The sequence below is a fragment of the Myiozetetes cayanensis genome, unplaced genomic scaffold (genome assembly GCF_022539395.1).
Source record: "Myiozetetes cayanensis isolate MyiCay16 unplaced genomic scaffold, myiCay2020 scf21, whole genome shotgun sequence".
Classification (NCBI taxonomy): Eukaryota; Metazoa; Chordata; class Aves; order Passeriformes; family Tyrannidae; genus Myiozetetes; species Myiozetetes cayanensis.
In genome coordinates, this window is record NW_026087423.1 from 6,036,646 (window position 1) to 6,055,741 (window position 19,096).

Sequence of the window (19,096 nt, forward strand, 5' to 3'; positions counted from 1 at the left end):
TCTATAGCAAAATCAGAGACGTATGCAGGGGCTGCTTGTTGTGATGATGAGATGGTAACTGTTCATCTGCACTATGCATGTGCCATAAGTAGAAAGTCTCTTGACATTCTTTTAATTCTCTCTCTTCCTTCATGAACTTTAGTGGTTTAGGCAAATGATATCCAGACTTTTTAACCTGCTGTCTTCTCATCCCTTCCAGAAGAGGCCAGAAAACTCGTTTCCAGTCATTGACAGCTTTTTATGCCTTGCATGCCAGATTCAGGATACCTGTTTTCATGGAGTATTTTTGTTCTTGCAAAGGTCCTTAAGATGCTGTCATCAAGATTTTTTAATGTTCTGTTGGCAAAGGTAAACACTTATGTCCTAAGTTGTTGCAGGTCAGGGCCTTCCAACTGCCCCATGCTCAGTGGATGTGTCATCAGGCAGTAAGGAGAGTTGGAATTTTTTGTGTCAGAGGACAATGGGGTGTGCAAATGTCTCACAAAGGTGATGAATGAATGGTGCCCCTTGGAGAATGTCTTCCAGTAGAACACTGTTGTGCAGCTTGTAGCAACTGCCCTTCATGGTGTATGCTCCCCACTGTCCCAGGCAGTTAAAGCCTGAGGACAGCCATAGCACTGGATGTGCCAACCTGGAACTTTTTTGCTGAGTACAACTTGCCACATTTGGCAGAAGTTTGCCTGTTTTGAGCTCGTCCCTTCTCACTTGTTTCACTTCTATAATTTCTCCATGATCAGGTCCATGTAACTTTAGTGGGTCTGTGTGGCAAACTGGATCAGGGAAGAGACCAGGGCTAAAGGGGGTGGGCAGGGATGAAGTAGAGAATGTGATTTTTAAACTGAATCAGAAAGCTAAAATAGTATTGGGAAGAGCAGTCTTAGGAGTGGAGATGGGAATTGGAAATCTAGGTGTTCTAAGAGATCGTGACAAGAGCTCAGTGTCTGTGGAACACACAGTTTTAGTTCTACAAAAACTGTGAAGAACCTGAGATTCCTAATTAGCTGTGAAACTGAAAAGTCAAAAATGTTTTGTCCTTTCCTGCTGGTCAACGGAATAGATGTCCATTTACTTTGGCAGTGTAGGGGCTCAGATGTCAGGCAACTGTCTAAGATTCATTTCATCAAACTTAAATGCCCCTCAGGAAGCATCCATGAATGCTACATGTTTATCTTTTATCTTTTTTTTCTATCCTTTCAAAATCATGTGTCATATTATTAGGTTTCAAATTTAAGTACCAAGAAAATGGGGATCATCCAAATTAGGCAATTCAGCAGTAATCCTGTCCCCTGTTCACATGTACTGTGAAATTCTTCTGTTACATGGACACATTCTTCCAACATGGTCTTGCTTCACAGGAGAATCCCACTGTAAAAAAGTAAATTAAGTATAGTGAAAAAATGCTGTAGATAAGACTCCTACCTCTCTTGATAACGAAACAGAATCACCAGTACTTTTCAGATATTCCCTAGGAAATGGAATAGAGGTAGAGCCTCTCCAAGTTAGGCAGAGAGTTGGGAATGCAGAAATGGCAGGTCAAACAAAATCTGGAAACTACCTACTGAAAAAGATGGGAATAGGGCTCCATATAAAAAGTGGACAACGTCCTACACCAAAAAAAAAAAAGAGTTGCTGAAGATCTGATTCACTCCACTAAACTGTCCATCATCGCTATAGACACACCAAAATTGCCTTGTCGCAGCCTCACAGTCAAATACTGAGGAATAACATGTGGCACTAGGTCTCAGGTCACCAAGTTCCCTCTACTTGGGCAGAAATCCAAGCAGGAAGTTGCAAGAAGAGAATGGGCTGTCTATCATTAAAGCATCAAATATTTCTAATTGGCATCCTGCCCAGTTGGCAGCACACAGTTCACAATTCAGTTATGCCATAATACTTCGATATGTTTTCCTTTTTCCCCCCCTAAATAGCAAACTGAGGCCCAGGGTCTGAAATACAGAAGTCTCCAGCATTTACAACTGCAGCTGAGGACAGTGAGAGCTGTGATTTGAACATAAGGAAATGATGTGCAGTGCCAAGTGGTCTGAGAAAGCATGGCCTGGGCACTCGGTCTCTTCTTCGAAGTAACAAGTGACAGGACCAGAGGAAACAGCCTCAAGTCACACCAGGGAAGGTTTATATTGGATATCAGGGGAAATTTCTTCATGGAAAGGCTTTTCAAGCATTTGAATATTTTAACAGGCTGCCCTGGGTAGAGGTGGAGTCACCATCCATGAGGGGATTTAAAAGATGTGTGAATGTGGCACTTGGTTGTAACTTGATGTAACTTGAGTTAGTGCTTTAGCAGTGCTAGGGGAAGGGTTGGACTTGATGGTTTTACAAGTCTTTTCCAAACTAAACAATTTGATCATTCTATCTCAGAAGAGGGCAATCAACACTAGGGGATGCTTTTGACACTGAACTTCCATCTCATTTCCCTTGCAAAGAAATGGATATTATAGAACCTTTCTCCCTCTGCTCTCGAGATAAAACAAAGTTGGTGAAGGTCCCACATAATACTGTGATGAATGTTATAGAAAAAGCCCAAACCAAAATTAAATATTTTGTGCTGAGAGCTGAGCTGGAATATTGCACAGGAAGTATAGCCTTGTACATCAGGAAAAAAGAAAACAACATTAAGTAGCTGTTTGCAACATGTCCATCAGCCATTCTCACCATTAAAGGAGGCAAGAACCCAATTCCCCGGTCCTGCCTTCCCTTTAATTGAAAATACATTTGGCTGAAGGTATCTGAAAGCTGCTTTCTGTCACATCTGTGCAGTCAACCACAAATACAGCACTGAAGAATCCCTTCTTGAGCCTCTTTTAGCCTAATTTCATAATTAAATTAAACGTATGCTATCTGCCTGTCAGCCTTGTTGCTCTTCTGAACCTATTAGCTAATTTTGACCAAACTTAAGGGCAGAAGAGAGGTTTTAAGATAGCACAGTGAAAAATTTTGTGAAAATTGGAGGCTCTGGACTCTGGGTACTGCAGGAGTGTCCAAGCAGGACTCAGGGGAAGCTAGGGCAGCAGGAAAACATTTAAGAAACTGCACTTTTTCAGTTCTACTGTCCAAAGAACAGTCTGTTGTTGATTTTACATTTTTTTAAATTAAAGAATCCATTCTAGTTGCATCCTCTTTAATTAACATGAAGCTTTTGTAACTGTACTTGCATTTTAAGGGGTTACCACTAGGAAAGGACATAAAGTAAATGTGTGTGCATGTAAATGCTGGTACAGAACCGTGTCCCTCGGTGAGGGGGGCAGAGGTCGGTGGAGTTCAGCTGTTGCACACTCTGCATGGCAGTAGCTAGAAAAAACCTAAGTGCAGCAGCAGATTAGTTACAGCATTTGTTGGCTCTTGCTTGATCAGGATGCTTACGGAATGCGAAAGGAAGGGAAGAGGAACTCAGGTTATTGAAGGGAGGTGATAAGGACAGGAGCTCAGAGATCTTAACATATATATTGGAAACAAAGTATCTTTAGCTCTGCTGCTTTAGCACTAACTTGTTTGTCCTCCAGTACGGAGGGAGCCTCCCCAAAACCCAGTATCAGTTAGGATAGCAAAGAGCAGATGACATCTTCAGTTAGGTATTTTCTTAAGAGACAACACCAAAACCCACCCTCCTGATGATCTACAGCGCTCTCAGATTCTGATGATTCACTTTGCAGTAAGTACAGCAATATCAGAACCCAAAAGTCTTACTGAACTTTCAGCCAGTGATAAAGAGGATTTTCTGAGAAACTTTTTTTACCCCGATATATTGTCTAAGTTTCTAGCATAACAAATATGACCCTTTTTCAAAGAAATAAAGAAACTAACCAATGAGCATGGATTAAAAGTATTTCAGTTACTGTGAATGTTGAAGTTCTATTTGACTGAGATCGTCTCCAGTATTGACAGACCTTGTTTGCAGTATATTTCATCTCTCGTCCACTTTGTAAAGAAAAATGAAAATCTCTTAAAAGGGGCTGCTCAGATGTGTTAAATAGTAAGAAAAGGTGATTCTTGCTCCTATGTTTTATCATAAGAAGAGATCTGGTAGCACTAGATTGTGGCTCCATTTCAATGGGAGATCCTCTTACAAGAGTGAGGAGGGCACCCCTCAGCTGCAGAGCCCAGTGCCCAACTCCCCCCTCTGGTGAGCGAGGACCTGTCCGGAGCTCGGCTGGGAGTAGTTGCAGATAACACTGCACTCACACAGCACTGAGACTGTTTTTCGCTTTTACTACCAGATATTTCACAAGCTGCCACATAAAACACTAAAAAAACCCAAGCTCAAACAAACACAAACACCAGCACGCCCTCCCCCCAAAAAAAGCCCCAAACAACAACAAAAACCCCCCAACAAACCACCACCGTTGTCTCCAATTAACAAAAGTGTTCTGAACATACAATGGCAAATGGGAACTGTGCCTAGGAATAAACACTATCTGAAAACATTGGATCATATTTCAGTAGATCAATCATTTTCTTCTTGACAATGAAAACAGATGAACAAAAAATCTATTCCTGGAAAAACTGGTTTCTATCAGTTCTCACCACTGTGGAAGTGCTGATGGAAAGGACAGCAGTTTATTCCTCCAGCACTTCACAGATTCATTCAGATTTTACACAATTACTTCTCATCCTCCTATCTATTCTATAAAGGCAATTAAAAATTTGTCAATGACCACAAAACATCTCAGACCTTTCTCTCATCTTTGATAGTCACAAACACATCATCAGGCTTTTCTATGCAGTAGGAAGGTTGTGATCATACCCAGGAGGAGTGGTAGGTGGGTGAACAGGCATAATGTCCGGGAAAGATTGTCACCCAACACAAAGGATCAAGTGACAAGTCACCGAGGGAATTCCAGCTAAAGTGCTCAGGTACCAATAATACTACATAAGATGCTGAAAGAGCTGAGCACTGACACAATGAACACAAAAAGGGTTATATACAAGTGGATACATCTTCAAGTTAAGTTGGAAAATAATCAGAGTTCCAGGCTGCAGCTATGACAAAGTAAACAACTTGCACAGGCAGCCCAGTTACCTCATTTAAAACAACAATGTTGAGAGCATGTCCTGAAAGCTGGGGCATATTATCAGTTTTCATGGCAGTTACCACAAACACCTCCACGTCATCAATTCACATGCCACCTTGATCGTGGGGATTCATTTGTTCACACATGCTTCAGACACTGTCTTCCCTTTAAAACTCAAAGTCAAGGTGAGAAATAAGAGACAGAAGAGAAACTGAGAAACACATCACTGACTAATCAGGAAGAGACATGCCACTACACTGGGATTAAAATGTAAGAACTAAAATAAACTGTTATATTTTAAACACCACCAAAATCAGGAAGTCTGGATAGTACCAGTAGATTTGTTGATAACTCCTGTTTAAAAAACATTCAAAGTATTCTAAGTATTCTTTATAATCGTTTATGACTGTTAAAACTGTTTGTTTTAATAGAGACTTAGCAATTTCCCTTTGAAGCCAATTTGTGTTCATATAGTTCTACTTGTATTTGTTCCACCTAAAGGAAGAAGTGTCTGTCTTTTGCTTCAGTCAAACTGAAGTGAAGGAAAAAGTGTCCCATTGTATAATTGTAAACTACCTGACTCGACATCTTCCTCCTACATTACAAAAAAAATTATTTATTTAGCATTTGCCTTGGAATTCTGGGCTGTTATGACACTCAAGTTTAAGAAGCAGGTGGTGTGTCAGAGGTCCCCTTGTATACATTAAAGAACATCATAGAGGGATTTAGGATGTACCCTCATTGCCCTGCACAGCATAGGGACACATATACTGGCTCTAAATGGGTATGAGAAGCAACCTCATTCCAGAGTTCTGCACGACAAGAATGAGGTTTTAATGAACAGAGTTTTTCATTAAAGCATCTACTAAATCAAAGCTGAGAATCTTCCTTTTACAGCAAACTGTCTCTGAGGAGTCCTCATAGGACAAGAGGGCACAGGCTTCAGCTCTGCTAGGGGAGGTTTAGGTTGGATATTAGAAAGAAGTTCTTTACAGAGAGAGTGATCAGGCACTGGAATGGCCTGCCCAGAGAGGTGGTGGATTCACCATCCCTGCAGGTTTTTAAGATGAGGCTGGATGTGGCACTGAGTGCCATGATCCAGTCATCACAGTGGGGTTGGACCAAGAGTTGGACTTGATGATCTCGGAGGTCTCTTCCAACCCAGTTAATTCTATGATTCTAGGATTCTATGATAGCAGACCAGGTGACTACAGAAAGGATAAGAAGAGCCATCTGTCTCATTCACACTCCCACATCTGACTGTCCAGGTGGTTTCAGGAACCAGCCGAGTCGATAACTCGGACTACTGCCCATGTTCCCTACATGTTTTAATATCGTGCTCTGCAGAGCTTATTTCATAAGCGAATTATATTCCTATACATCTTAATAAGCAATAGGAACAAGAGCTGTCCTCTTTCCAATAAATTCAAGGCCATGTACATGCTTGCCCTGTTCCTCTCAGACAGGATTGGGCAGCACAGAGTCTCAGGGCTGACTGAGAGCTTTACTCGGACACACCCGCGTGCTGGATGGGGTTCCATTGCGAAGCAGCACCAGCAGTTCCTACGCCGAGCCCAGGGGCGTGCGGGGCCTGTGCGGGGCGGGGCCGGGCGCGCTGCGGCGCAGACGCCACCAGGTGTCCCCCGAGCACCGCGGCGCTGCGGGACGGGCGCGGGGCTCCCGCGGGGGCACGACCCGGGATAAGGGTGTCTCCAGAGCCAGGAGCTGGGGTTAAAGGTGTCTCCCGCAGCCTTGTGCCTTCATCCAGGCACAATTCACTATTGCAGCTTGGAACAGAAAGACCGCTGCAATGGACAAAATGTTTATGTATTTATGAAAACAACGCTTTCATTATTATCATCAATTATTCTAAATTAAAGTAACAAACTATTGTAAATTTTCAGATTAATTAAAGACCAAAAAGAAAAGTCAGTGAAGACATAAGTCAGTCTTACGTTAAGAAAAATATGCCATGCAACTATGGCTTTGCCTCTTGCTATTTAAATTTTGGAAACACAGTTCATCCAAGTAAATCAGCATCAAAGCAATCCAAATTAAACAACTGACTAGCCATGACAATTTTAGTTATAAAAATTATGTGTGAACAAAATTCCCTGTTAATGTTTGAAAAGTTAAGGTTTCTAATGTCTTAAACAACATGTAGTCTTTTAAATCTGTAAGAAGGGGAAACATGCTGATTTGGGAACCCTTCACTCTCTCTGTACATGTTATTGTCTCCTGAAGGCCAAAAATAATAATGAATCGGGCCTGTAAAACTGAAATATGTAAATTGTACTAAAAATACCTTTATTTAGATAAATGCAGCCTTTTCTTTTTGCAGACTATTGCCCAATGTACAGTACAAGTTCACACAAGAGTTGCAAGACAGTACAGCCACGGCTGGTGTTTTCCTTCAGGGTCCTCACCAGGCAGGCAGGCACAGCAGATCATGTTACCAAAAGAAGAAAAAAGAATACTATGAAATAAACTTAAGAAATTATTGCTACATGCTGTTTGATCAATTTAAAATCTCTGCAAGGACTGATAGGAACAGAATGGATTTGGAAAAAATCTGGATCCATATTTTCCAAGATTCTCAGTATCCATTCTGCAAGAAGTGCCCTAAATGCATCCATTGAAAGTCTCTGACTATGCTCGTGTGTCCCTTGTGCCCCTAAGGTTACTCTGTATCAGCTCCATCACTTCCAGTTACAATCACACTAAATGCTAGATTACTGTTAATTTTATGTGTTCGTTATGTCAGTGCTTAGGAGTTTCTTCTCTCACAATATTGAAGCATCCAATGTAAATAACATGTAAATATAACACACCCTGCATATTTCACAGAAACACATTTACATACAATCTAAATATTGACACTTCTGTATTCAATTCAACATTGTTATTAGTGTTTCTGGAGTAAATATATGGTACAAGCTGCTGTTCATGAAGCCCTGCTTCAAGCAATGCATTATATAAAGTGAACAATATAGAAACACCACGGAATAAATCTGAAGCACATGGTTAAGGTGTATAGTGTATCAACCATAGATACTAATCACAATATGAAGAACCCTCTGTTAAAGCCAACAAATAGATTTCACCACTTCTGACTACCAAAAGCAAAAAAAAAACATTCTTAAAAGGTGACTGGCTAAAATGAAGGAATTAGTATGTTAACAATGGATTCATTCATGCTACGGTAAGTTAAGCAACTACTTACTCTATTTCATCTTGGGTTATCTATTACATGAAAGACTCACCTAAGTTACAAGATCTGGCACTTTTAATTAATCACCTCAAAACACTCATTTTCCCACATTTAAGTACTAGCATGTGATCTATTTAATTAGTATATAAAGGGCTTTAACTGTCCCTGTTCACTTACAAAAGTGTTATCATTAAAGTCAGTGCTAACAGAGCAAATCAGTGAGGCTATCAGAAAGAAAGCATGATAGACTTGTCCCTCTCTAACACCAGCAGCTACCCTGTGCCCTCTGAGCAGTCAGAAAGTTGAAACTGTACAAAGTAGGAAACAGATGATTCTGACAATACCCCCACATTTTGGGTCCTGCTGAACCTGTGCTGAGACAGAACTAATTCCTAACTTGACCATTTCCTGATAATTTCCTCTTTTCACACAGGGTTTTGTGACAGCTGGAGGCAGGCTTCTGTGTACAAAAGGCACCCAAATGGAAGAATATAAGGAAATAACCTCAAAATTACAAGACGAGAGTTTCCAAGACTCTCAGGGGCTCTCAATTTCTAAAGGGATTTCAAAGCTTAGGGAATGATTAAGAAATAAGAAAAGGTTTTACCTTTCAAACGCTGGCACTGCTCCAAAGAAGAGCTTCTGCCAACAGGAAGTAGCCATCAAGTTTTCATAAGCACGGTTGTTGACCTCCCAGAGTATTTCCCAACTTCTGAACCAGGACGTGCAAACTGAAAAAACCGACTGGAACAGGAGTTTTTAGGCATGTGAGATGTCAAGTTACCTGTTTTCCTCAGAGAGCTTATTCATCATGTGAAACACTGACTGAGAACCCAGGACAGTGCTGTTGGGTTCCCTGGCACAGCACAGCACCAAGCTCAGTCTCTCCTGTACTGTCCAAGCATATTGTACAGCAACACCCACAGTGATGCACTCGCTGCATCGCTGTAGCACCTTTGTCTTTTGTCTTTGACTTGTCACTAACACCTCTAGTGTATCACCATGCATCAGTATATGCAGGTGAGCACACCACCTCTCCATGTACAACTCTTGTGGCATCTTCCAGAACCTTCAAATCCTGCATAATCTGCACAACCCTCTGGTCCATGTTTTCCTGCCAGCATGAGGAGAGAACTTTGCAGGGGAACACTGTGCTTGGGACCAAGCTAGAAAGAGAAGAGTCAAAGAGCTAAAGTATGTAGTGCAAATAGGTATTACAATCAGACAAACCACAGCCAAGCACCAGAGATGACAAGAGGTTGACCTTTTAAAGGGAAAGGGAATCCATGCAATGAAGTAGAGTCAAGGATAGAGGAATGGTGTGGGAAGGGGATGGGCTCAAATATTAAGCAAGTTGATTGGAAGCAGAAGCCAGAACAACCAAGCAAAGCCTCAATGACAACGAACAACCACAACCTCCCTTGACCTGTGGGATTCCTCCAAAGATCAACCAGCTGTGGTGCCCACCAAACAGATTCCCTGACCCGAGCCCATTTCCCTGACCAGCTGACCCAATGCTGTTTGATTCCCAGGTGGAGTCTCAGGGACTGGCAATGGCGTAAATCTTCCCAAGGGCATCCGGTCACTACGGATAAAGATCTGTTTACAGGACCAATGTTTGCAGAGACTTCCCGTAACATTTCACTTTTACAGAACTGGTAGTGCAGGGTTGCCAAGCCTTTCCATTTGCTGGGGCGTGGATATCTTGTCTTCTTTTAAATTGCCGTGAGTGGTGTGCTCCAAGCTCTGAACGTGCAAGAGAAATTTAGTTCTCTGTCTGACAGAACAAATAAAATCAAGAGATCTTTATCTCAAACATGGCAATGTCCTTGTAAGCAGGTACACTTTCCCTTTATAATCAGCATTCCGTGACAGTGGGAGGGGGATTAGGAAGCTGCTTCTACACTGAGACATCTGCTGTTTCATGTCAGTTTTCTGGAAAAAGTAATAAATTGGTAAAAAATTGCAACTGCTACAAAATCACATATGTTAGTTAATTTCTGGTCTTTCTTGGGACCAGTGAGTTCTTGAGTTTTGGAGGAGTCTAACAAAATGAAGCAAACTGGAATTACAGTGCAAGTGAAAATCAGGGAAGAAAAGACATCATGGGGATGCAAGGAACACTGAGCTCTTTATATAGGTTGCTTGAGCTTAAATTTACTGTTATCACTCCAAAAAGAGATAATATATCATTAGACTGTTTCAAGAAAAATCTGCTATTATGTATTCTGCAACAGTAAAAAAAGGAATTACAGGCACAAAATATTATAAGCCACGAAACATGAGATGATTTTATTGCCAAAAATTCTGTGATGCGGAGAGGTCACTAAAGTAGAGGGCCACAATGGAACTTCACATTTTCTAATAATTAAGTTAATCAGTTGCTATACATGCATCTGCAACTGGGCTTTAGGAAGTGTGCTTCCCATCTGCCTTTTTTATGAGGTACTGCATGAACTTTATTACTACAAAGCTACCATTAGACCTGGAATAGGGCAAAACCTCTTTGAATGCAGGCAACGGTACTGAACTGCCCAGAGAAGCTCCAAGGTGAGCTTCAGTGCCTGTGGCTGCTGGACACTCCAGTGGCAGTGAAGGGAGACCTTTTTCCTGAAAAAAAACCTTATGAAAGGCCCAACATCTAGTTGACTTGAAGAATATCTTTGTTCCAGAAACACTGCCAGCATTATCTTAGTTAACTCAGACTTGGCTTGTGAATCAGCAGCAAGGCTTCACGGACTACGGTGATGGCACAACTAATTCTATTGGCATGGAGAGACAGAACTCCCTACAAGGAGTGCATGTGAGCTCTGTCACAAGATACACGCTGCCCGAGTCAACTGATGCTGCCTGTAGTGCCTGGGACACTACTGTGGGGAAAATACAGACAGAACTCCAGCATGGAGGTCTAAAGGTTTTAGAGGAAGAGTTGTAACAGGAGACACTTGAGGTACAGGTGTGACAGGATCTCTCCCTCACCAAACAATCAGCTGGGTCAGAGAAGTGAACCATAAAGATGATCAAAGTGAGAATCTCCAGCCTGTGCCTGTGGCCCACCAACACAGATGTAAGACGGAACTCAGGCAGACCTACCCACCATTCCTTGAAATTCTGGGTAGTAGCAGGTACCAGTAATGTATGTGGGTGGAATATGAGGACAAAGAACTGGAATACAAGGTACACATTTGTAAGATGTTTGCAGGATAGTCAGGGTATAAAGTTGGATTCACTGGGTCTTTGCCACACTATTCTAATGGGAACAATCACAGAGGCCAATGAGGCAGAATCTCAATAACAAGTATTAATGGAGAAGGGATGACAGCTGAACAAAGTATCACCTTTCTGAAGGACTTGCTTGCAGCAGCGTTAAGAGAAGGCACAGCCAACGTCACTTCCAGCTGCATGCAGACTGGGTGGCAGCTCCCATGCAGTAGGCAGAGGATACAGATTCTGCATATTCCCTGAAATTAAGAGCACTAAGACTTTGAAAGACATACTCCAGAATCCCAATGTGTAATGAATGAAATAATTTACAGGTTTGGAATAACCCCATTTTAGGCTGCAAAACAGCTCCCCCTCTCATTTAATCAGCTATTGATACAAATCTGGGAATATTCCAGCTGTTGTCACAAGCTTGGGGCCCCAGGCCACTTTCCAAGTGTTTTCAGACATATTCAACAAACAAGCTCTTTCTCAGACTATGACTGTCACTTAATCTTTTCTCTACACCCCCTTCTTCCATTTTATTTCCCTCTTCTATTCCCCCTTTTTTCATACATAGATAACATTCAACACGTTTCTTTCTCTGTATGTGATATTGCACAAGGGCAAAGCCTCTCCACCTTTGTTAAACAAAACTATTTCCTCTGGTGGGTTGGCCACCTGGAACATAGAACATAAACCTATGTTAGCAGGAATTAATGTGGTTTCTGGCAGGACAGCCAACAGTATCCTGTTGGCACATCCTCGGTGGTAGTGATGCACCCCCAGTGGGGTGAAAGGCAGAGTGAGAAGCATTCTTGAGTCATGTGGATCACAGGATTGAATCCAATGACTGAAAACCAGAAAAAATACAAAGACTGGAATGTGTAAACAGTAAGTGTGGGGGAAAAAAGTAGAAATTAGAATTAAACTTGAAGTCTTTTAAGTAAAACTCTCTGAAAGGGTGTCACAGTGCAACACTAGATTTACTGAACTTTTTTTTTGCACTCTTTTCCCTGGTGACTTAACCATATATTTAACAAAAGACTTTATGTCTCCTAATGATAGTAACATGGTATTTGTGACCCTATATGTATTCTCAGCAACTACACCACACCTACTCTTAGCAGTGCTACTAAAACTGTTCAACAGGACCAGACTGCAGGATGTCATGCCCTTCTTTTGTCAGCTATTACTGCCAACACTAGAAATCCTAATGGATATCGTTCTTATATTCAGTAAGAATGGACACTACCAGTACCAAGGGCAGCTTCCACTTTTGTGCCTGGTCACACATCATGGTAAAGCATTTAAGGCACCACTACTGGCACGTATGTCCCTGTACTTCTGGAGTTTATTCATGATCACAAGTATTTGTTGCAAAAGGAAACAGATGCTTCTGCTCTGGCTCCCTATAAAATTAAATAGGAAAATTAAATCACAAGTAGACAGAAAGTTAGGATCTTTTTTCAGCCATAATGCTACGAAATCTGGATATCTATATGACAACTCATATCATGACTAGTCTCCCGGGTATAGATATCACAAATCAGCAACGCGAGGCAGTCTGTTCGATATTTCTGTTGCACAAAAGGGCAATTTGAAACAAATGCCTGAAATCTGAAAAGGTTATTAATATTGGACCTGCATTTTGCTAGAAAACAGTAAAGTTTTTAATTGTGAATTAGAATTACAGAAGAAACGTGAGCCAAAGCCCAGTAGAGAGACGCAAAAGAAAAGCAGATAGTTTTCAATGATCGGTATCTAAGGGGCTTAGTGAGACCAGAACAAACAACTTTTTTGCACTCAGATTAAAAGCCTTATCGAAAAGTTGCCGTATTTTTCACAAAGGTGTCAAAGTAGAAAGGTGAATTCTCAGCCTTAGCTCAATGTCATGCTGCAGTGAGTAAGGAAAGAACAAACACAAGCTTACAAATGCAGTTTGTTCTCTGGATCATGAAAGCCTGGCAGAACTCCAGTGCTGGAGTAATGCCAAACCAGCACACCAGTGCCTTTGAACTTCTAAAGCTTATGTTTTTCCTTTACTGTTTAACAACTTATTTAAATTCAATGTACAAATGGATTTCAAAAATAAACATAAGCAGACAAAGTCTCAACATTTCATAACTACTCAGGTCATTGGCAACTGTCGCAAGTGGAAACTTGGAAAGCTTTGGTCACCGAGCTAAGGTCAACACTTCCAACCCCCCCGATGCCCTGCGTGCTTGTGTGCTGCTGTGGGCAGGTTGCTGAACACCTGCATTCCCGTAGGCAGAGTATTTTGAGGCTTTCTACCTACAAAACTTCCACTTGTCTGGACCCAAGATCCATCAGCTGTGACACCAGCCCGTCAGGGCAGGGTGGTGACCCCCGTCGGACCCCACAGAACAGCCCGCTCCCCTCCCCACGCAGCCCTGCTGCAGGACAGGCTGGGGGCAGCGGTGCCACGGCCCTGGGGGATTTCTGCACTCTCTCCTGCAACTTCTGACTCATCAATCACTAACCCCTCTGCTTTTTTGTTCCTTTTAGCCCATTTTTAGCCCGTTCTCGTGGCATCTGCTGATGCTCCGTTCTTGGCACTTGTGTTCCCCACGATTCTGCTTGTGGCAGACCGGCCGCAGGAAGGGGACTACAAAGAGGCTTCAGCTGCACCCCCACGCCAGACCCTGCTCGCTGCCTCCCCAAAGCCCTGCTCAGCTTCAGGGGGCAGCGCCCGCCCCAGGCCGACCATGGCGGGCTGCCCCTCACGGCCCCTCACGGCCCCTCACGGTCGGCCCCGCCCCTCGCCGCGCGCCGGCGCCGCCCCCCCCCGCCGCAGCCCCCGCGTCTGATGCAATTCGCTTTCCCCCTTGCTCTCGGCTGCCGGCCAATCACGAGCTCGCTCGGACGGAGCGTCACGCCGTGCGGGCCAATGAGCGAGAGCCACGACGGTAGAAATGCGGGCGGGGCGGCGCGGGGCGCAGACGGCCGCGCTGGGGGCGCCGGGCAGCGCGTCCCTCCCGCACCCGCCATGGCAGCGCTGCCCGCGGCCCCCCGCCTGCTCCTCATCCCCAGCAAAGCGCCCGAGGCCCCTGGCCGGCATCTTTCCGTTGTCCTGCCGGCGGGAGCCGACCCCGGCCTCGCGGGGCTGGAGGGTCCGCAGCCGGCCCGCAAGCGGCAGCGGCTCACGCACCTGAGCCCGGAGGAGAAGGCGCTGCGCAGGTGAGTGGGCAGCGGCGGGGGTGACACGGCTTCCCCGCTTCCCTATTTCCCTACTGACGGTCGCCCTGTCCCGCAGGAAGCTGAAGAACCGCGTGGCGGCCCAGAGCGCCCGCGACAGGAAGAAGGCGCGGATGACGGAGCTGGAGCAGCAGGTGGTGGAGCTGGAGGAGGAGGTGAGGGGCTGGAGGAGGTGAGGGGATGGAGGAGGAGGGGATGAGGGGGCGAGGGGCGGCCTCCCTGCCTCACGGCTCTCTCCAGAACCAGAAGCTGCTGCTGGAAAACCAGCTCCTGCGGGAGAGGACGTGTAACCTTGCGCTGGAGAACCAGGAGCTCCGCTGCCGCCTGGGTTTAGATGCTCTGAAGACGGAGGAGGAGGAGGGCGAGGTTGGTGAGTCGCAGGTGAGTCGCCCGCCGCGCTGCTGGCGTGGCCCCCGCCGCCCTGAGCAGAGTACACCGAGAACTGCCCCGCCCCCGGGGTGACCCCGGTGCTGTGAACGGGGATGTGCCAGAAACAACCCTGTCCTCCAAACGGAGGTTCTCCTGAAACCGAATAGGTACTGAGTCGGTAGTGTGGGAAACACCGAGGTGACTAGTTCCAAGCTGTTCTGAGATAATTTCACCTGCTCTAATGCAGTTCCTTATAGAAGTGAAGTAAAAACTGTTACAATCACATAGGCCTGTCCCAAAAGAATAGTGTTAGGGGGAAGGGGGTCAGGCTCTCGTTTAAAAGTGGCAAACAAAATAAATCTGCAAGTGTATGGAAGCTTCAGCTAATTTGGGAAGGGGTCTTACCTTTGGGTTGCTACAGCATAAGCAAGTGGAGAATCTCATGTTGGAAGCCTTTGCAGGAAAAACGTGGTCTTCAGGACTGTGTGCTGTACTGCTTGCTAGAACACTTGTGGTGACTGGGTTTTTTCCTTGGCACAGGTTGTGAAGGAATCACAGGTGGATGAGATTAGATTGGTGACCGGGTCCGCTGAGTCCGCAGCACTCAGACTACGTGTTCCTCTGCAGCAGGTGCAGGCCCAGCAGTCACCATTTCTGATAGCTTCCACGTGGATTCTGATGGCAGTGACTCTTCAGACTCTGAGGTGAGCATCTATTCCAATGCAAACTGCCCGTGAAATTCAGAACCACTGTGGATTTAAGACTGGTATTTTAATTTCTTGATATTAAATAACTTTATGGTTTTTCATAGTTTTTTTGTTTTCTAAGTCTTGGAATGCCATACCTGTGGCTCAGAACAGCTGTGTTAGGCTGTATCTAGTGAGTACAGGAGTTAAACAAAACTCAGAAAAGCCCCACCAGCCCAGCCCTCTGAACTTTGGTCACAGGCAGGTCTGACTAAGCCGGGTTCTGGTCCGTGCTCCGTGTAGCCAGCAGGCACTGTGGTGGTAGCAGCACTTGCTGTGTCCACAATCTCAAAAGAGTTTCCAGTAGCGGCTGAGAATCTCAAATACGTGTAGAATTCTGTGGGGATTGCCAGTATCCTTACAAAAAAGTTAATGGACAGAGAATGACTGCACAGTCACACATTGCCCAGAGAGGTTGTGGAGTCTCCCTCACTGGAGATATTCAAGAACTGGCTGGATGAAATCCTGTGCAATGTGCTCTACAGTGACCCTGCTTGAGCAGGGATGTTGGACCAGATAACCTACTGTGGTCTGTTCCAAACTGATGGATTCTGAATTTCTGAAAGATAACTAACTGCCTTAACTGTGTGTTTGAAGGTGTTATTGGTAAAACAACTGTGATTGTGTTTAGCGTATTTTAACTTCCAGACGAGGGTTAATAGATGCCACAGCTGGTGTTTTGCTGTAACAGAAATAGGCTGTCTTTCTAAAATAGTATTTCCTTCTGCAGCCTGATCTCCTGTTGGGCTTTCTGGACAGTCTGGACCCAGAGATGTTTCTCAGATGTGCTGAGTCAGAGTCAACGTGCCTGGAAAAGCTGGAGGAAGAGTTCTCTGGAGAAACAAATCCCATACCAACCTCCCTCTCTCCTCCTTTGGGGTCCCCATCAGCTAAGCTGGAGGCCATTAATGAACTGATAAGGTTTGATCATGTGTATACAAAGCCCCTAATACTGGAGATTCCTGTTGAAGCGAGCAACCAAACCAATATGCTAGTGAAAATTGAGAAAGAATCTCTCTCTTCATCTGAAGACAAGGCTATCCCTGAGGTCCCAGTGTCTGTGAAGGAGGAACCTGTAGACAGCTTCATGCCTGAACTGGGCATTTCTCATCTGCTTTCTTCTCATCATAGCCTTGAAGCCTCAAACTACTTGTTGGATGCCTGTAGTGACTCTGGGTATGAAGGATCCCTGTCTCCCTTCAGTGACATGTCCTCGCCACTTGGCACTGACCACGTGTGGGAGGATAGCTTTGCTAGTGAACTCTTTCCCCAGCTCATCAGTGTCTAACTTGGTAGTGTTAACTCCCCTTGGGTAACTGTCCTGGCAGATACCAGCATATACCCCTTTGGGGTGTGTGTGGGGAAACTCAAATGTATTCAGAAAAGTGTTGCTCTCTTCTACCTATGCTAGTAGATGGAGTGATGGTATGAAAAAACATAGGGTGTCCTGCCCTGACCCCCCCATCAGTGTTGGCTTATGAGGGAGGAAACTTTTGTTTCTCAATAACTTGCTAATTCTGTATGAACCTGAAAATGTTAATTTTGTTTTACATTTAAAATTTTAACACCAAAAACTGCAGTGGGATGTTCATGTATAGACAACTGGGGTAAAACTTTAATAGTCTCTACATCTTACAGCTTTACTATGTAAATGCTTGTTTTCCATTTGCCATGTAGAGTTGCTTTCTCCATTTAATATTTAACTGTATTGGTGCAATTAAAATGCAGCACAGCTCACTGACCCTGTATTGCTTTAGGTCTCAGTGGGGAGGGGGGAGTATCTGGGCCTTGCAGAACTTAAGTTGAGGACCCTCAGTGTCTCATCCTGCCCCAGTGCACTGATGAGCAGCACTTGCACGGTGTCTGTAGCTGGATGCTGTAGCAGCTTCCGGATGTGGTAGAGGGGTTTGTGTGAGGGCCAGAGCTGCTAGAGCAAAACCTTCACCCTCAATAAGGAAGGTGGGTGGCAGGAGCTTGAAGTCTGAATAAAGGCACGGTGGTGTCACCCTGGTGGCCAGTAATGCCAGCCAGAGTGCTCAGTCGGAGGGGAGGTGGGGGTGAGACAGACGCGGGGTGAGAAAGGTGCAGATTCCGTGTTACCACAGGATATTCTGGAGCATCAAGTGAACTTCACAGAGAGGATTTCAAATATCACAGCAGGGCTCTTTGTTGTCCACATCCATTAGTTCCAACATCACAATATTAGAAACACTTGGGAGAGACAGAAGAAACTGAAATTTTATACTGAGAGAGCTGTTGCAGGTGTTTGCACAGCTGCTCTTGGTTTCAGTGCTATTTCATGTTTTGCATTCAATTTTGACAAAAATAACTTAGGGTGGGGAGGAAAGGAAATGGGGGTGGTATTGGATGGTTTTGGTCACTAGCATTCAAGGAAACAGGACTGCTTTGGGTTACAAGCTTCTTGTAATAAAGCATTCCCTCTGAGTAGTGGATAGAAATAGAGACTACAGCTACGCAATGTAACAAATTCAGATTAAATATGCAAGTAGTCAAGAGAATAAGTTGCTTTACTTTCAACCTGGAAAATAGGGATGACTACAACAGGACCCTTAGTATCAAATAAATTGTTGTGGGGCCAAAAAGCAAATAGAAGTGAGGATTTGATCCATGGCTTTGCATTACTTTTGTTGGTATTATTGGAACTTCATATGATATTAAATTAATTTCTTAACTAGTGCAGTAGATGAGTAAACATAGTAATTGATGGAACTGTCTCTGTTCAGTGCTGCAGTACATGCAGGCAATGTGTGTGTTCCTGAGTCACTGCAAGCACAGCCCATTCCTGTGTGAGGCTCTTGCTTAGTTTTGTCTTCAGGAGTTGATCCCAACTGTAGGATGAAGTGGAAGCTTTAGTGATATGCACAATCTTTTCTCTCTCAGGTTATCAATGATGTTTCTCAGTCTGGTTTCACTCGTGATGGTTTAGCATTAGAGTTGCATTTTCTGTGCACCTTAAACAAAGCTACAGTGACTAAACTGTAACAATGCAGAAAGAAATGGTGTCCCAGCAAAATGGCTTCACTGAGCATTCAAGAACCTGCCTGGAAAAGCTTAATATCCACCTGTGTGTATTTGCAAAGAATGTGTCTTCAGCCTTTATGTTTAAAGGTGTAGAAAGTCTGTCATTAAGAAATCTGAGGGGATCGAGAATACCAAAACTGAAGGAGTAAGAAGTAGCATAGGGCTCAAAGACACGTTACCACCTGCTACCTGAACAATTGTAGGTACTTTGCCAGCAATGCTTACACAGTTCCTTTTGGTTTTTTTTCATACTAGCTCAGATTCAGATACAGCAACCT

At 44.1% G+C, this 19,096-nt stretch overlaps 1 protein-coding gene and 1 long non-coding RNA gene across 2 annotated transcripts; one reads left to right on the top strand and one right to left on the bottom strand.

Moving 5' to 3' along the window:
- Positions 1-1,372: 1,372 nt before the first annotated feature.
- Positions 1,373-14,190, bottom strand: LOC126641651 (uncharacterized). Its single transcript, XR_007629283.1, has 3 exons — positions 8,849-14,190; positions 7,336-7,451; positions 1,373-6,835 (listed from the first exon to the last, which is right to left on the bottom strand). It is a non-coding gene; the product is annotated as an uncharacterized LOC126641651 (long non-coding RNA).
- A 184-nt stretch (positions 14,191-14,374) lies between these two features.
- Positions 14,375-17,517, top strand: XBP1 (X-box binding protein 1). The gene is given in 6 exon segments (XM_050318595.1): positions 14,375-14,643; positions 14,720-14,816; positions 14,902-15,042; positions 15,571-15,624; positions 15,627-15,734; positions 16,507-17,517. Coding segments are annotated over 6 exon segments (1,149 nt in total). The 5' UTR covers positions 14,375-14,452; the 3' UTR covers positions 17,065-17,517.
- The last annotated feature ends 1,579 nt before the right edge of the window (positions 17,518-19,096 follow it).